This window comes from Myotis davidii, unplaced genomic scaffold, assembly GCF_000327345.1.
Source record: "Myotis davidii unplaced genomic scaffold, ASM32734v1 scaffold3698, whole genome shotgun sequence".
Taxonomy (NCBI): Eukaryota; Metazoa; Chordata; class Mammalia; order Chiroptera; family Vespertilionidae; genus Myotis; species Myotis davidii.
Window position 1 is genome coordinate 74,013 of NW_006289683.1, and position 2,107 is coordinate 76,119.

A 2,107-nucleotide genomic window follows, 5' to 3' on the forward strand; every position below is an offset into this window, starting at 1 on the left:
AAGAAGAGGAAGAAGAAGAAAAAGGTAAGATAAAAATTATGAACAGCAAATACACGTCTATCAACAAGTGAATTTAAAAATCAAGTGAATAAATAATTTTATGAACAGAATAAACTGGTGAATATAATAGAATCAGGGGCATAGAAAGGGAGTGGACTGACAATACTTGGGGGGAAAGGGGTGTGGGGGGTGCAGGAAGAGACTGGACAATAATTGTGCACCTATGGATGAGGACAATGGGGGGGGGGTAAGGGCAGAGGGCAGGGTGGGAACTGGGTGGAGGGGAGCTATGGGGGGAAAAAAGGAGGAACAAATGTAATAATCTGAAATAAAGATTTCATTAAAAAAAAATTAGAGAGAGGAAGCTCAGAGGAGACATCATCTGTTACCTCCTGTACACTCACCAGCTAGGGATCAAAGCCATAACCTAGGTATGTGCCCTGAACGGAAACTGAACCCATAACCTTTTGGTGCACAGGATGATGCTCCAAACAACTGAGCCATACTGGCCAGGGCCCTCTGAGCCTATTTTTGTCATCTATAAAGAGTATTTTATCTACTCTCCCACAGGTATGCTGTAAGAGTTTGTAAGTGCTTAATATAGTGGACTTCAGTAAGGGGTAACTAATTTAACAGTATAAGACCATATCTCTTAGTAGTCATACTATTTGTTCTTACTCAACTGTTACTATGTTGACAAAAGAACCTACTCTGGCTAATTTAGCAGAAATTATTTATACGACTCAGTACACGCATAAATATGTAATTCAATCTTCATAGTATTTACCCACCTGACAAGTGTCACTGTTTTTCTATTCAGTTTCTTTAAATGCTAGTTATGACCCACTGTGCTATCATGACTCACTAATGAAGAGCGACCCACTACATTGCAGGGTATTAAATGGCCTAGAGAACCACTGGATGGGCAGCAACAAACTCTAGCCTGTGCTCCTAGAACCTGGGCAGCCAGCTCCGGCAGTCTGCTGTGTGACCCCACATACAAAAATGATGCGTTGGAGTCCCACACTAGTGTACTTGACAGCCTGGTGCAAAGGGGTCTGGGAAATGAGTATAGAAAGCACACCTAGAAGTTTGCCGATGTTAATCAAACAAATCCACAGAAATGAAATGCTGCTTAAACATATTTAAGCAAAAGTACATGGGTTGGATAAACTCAGTGGACTAAGCATACATCATTATATTTAGTTTATCCTGATTAAATTCAATATTCCCTCGGATACAGCCTATTATTGCTATTGCAGTGAGGCAAACCAATATACTAACTACAACTCGTACAATTTACTTGATGAAACAAAATCTGGAGAAATAAACCAACTGGAAATTTCCAAGTGATATTTCCTTTCACAAACATACTCTTCCCACTCAACCTGGGGTCTACCAAAGGAAGATTAAAAAAACACTAAAAATAGAAAAAGAAACTGATGATTCCCTTCTTCCCACTCTCACCAAGAAATCCTAAGCTTAAAAGTTTAGACACTCCCCGCACCCTCTCTCTACACACACACAAACACACACACACACACACACAGAGTTTTTATACCAATAAAGAGAACAAGGAATAACTTTTTTAATTATCTTTTAGTTCAGTTTACATAAGAGAATTCAAATTTATTGAATAAAAGGCTTTGCTTATGATCTATAGAACAAACCGAAGAATAAGTTGTTGAATGAGTAGCATTTAGTGAATTAAATAATACAGTTCTGGGGATCTATAACTGATGTACATTTGATTGAAAAAAACAAACTATTAGGTTACCATGAATATTTATACAACAACAAATGTAGAAAAACACAAAAAAGTTCAATGTGATCCCAACAGATTACCTTTTTCCTTGATCATAAGAGAACCAAATATTTTTAGAATCTAAAGCTATTAAATTTACAGGAGTGTAAGACACCAAACAAAAACTCTTTATTTCTCATTTTCTATTCTTGGCATAAATTTTAATTTTTTCCAGTAGAACCAAAACCTCCTGAGCCCCTTTCAGTGTCATCCAAAACCTAAAAAGATAAAAGGTAGTAAGCCATCTGGTTAATTTCAGATCCTCTCAGTTCTCCCCAGCTCTTCATTAATAAGACTTTCATT

General features: G+C 37.3%; 1 protein-coding gene across 2 annotated transcripts in view; it reads right to left on the reverse strand.

Moving 5' to 3' along the window:
* Positions 1–1,616: 1,616 nt before the first annotated feature.
* The window catches only part of DUT (deoxyuridine triphosphatase), an 11,392-nt gene continuing 10,901 nt past the window's right edge, over positions 1,617–2,107 (reverse strand). For both annotated transcript variants that reach the window (XM_006762155.2, XM_015562915.1), the window contains one exon: positions 1,617–2,022. In XM_006762155.2, coding sequence (XP_006762218.1) covers positions 1,966–2,022 — 57 coding nt within the window. In that variant the 3' untranslated portion in view covers positions 1,617–1,965. The remainder of the gene's footprint in view (positions 2,023–2,107) is intronic.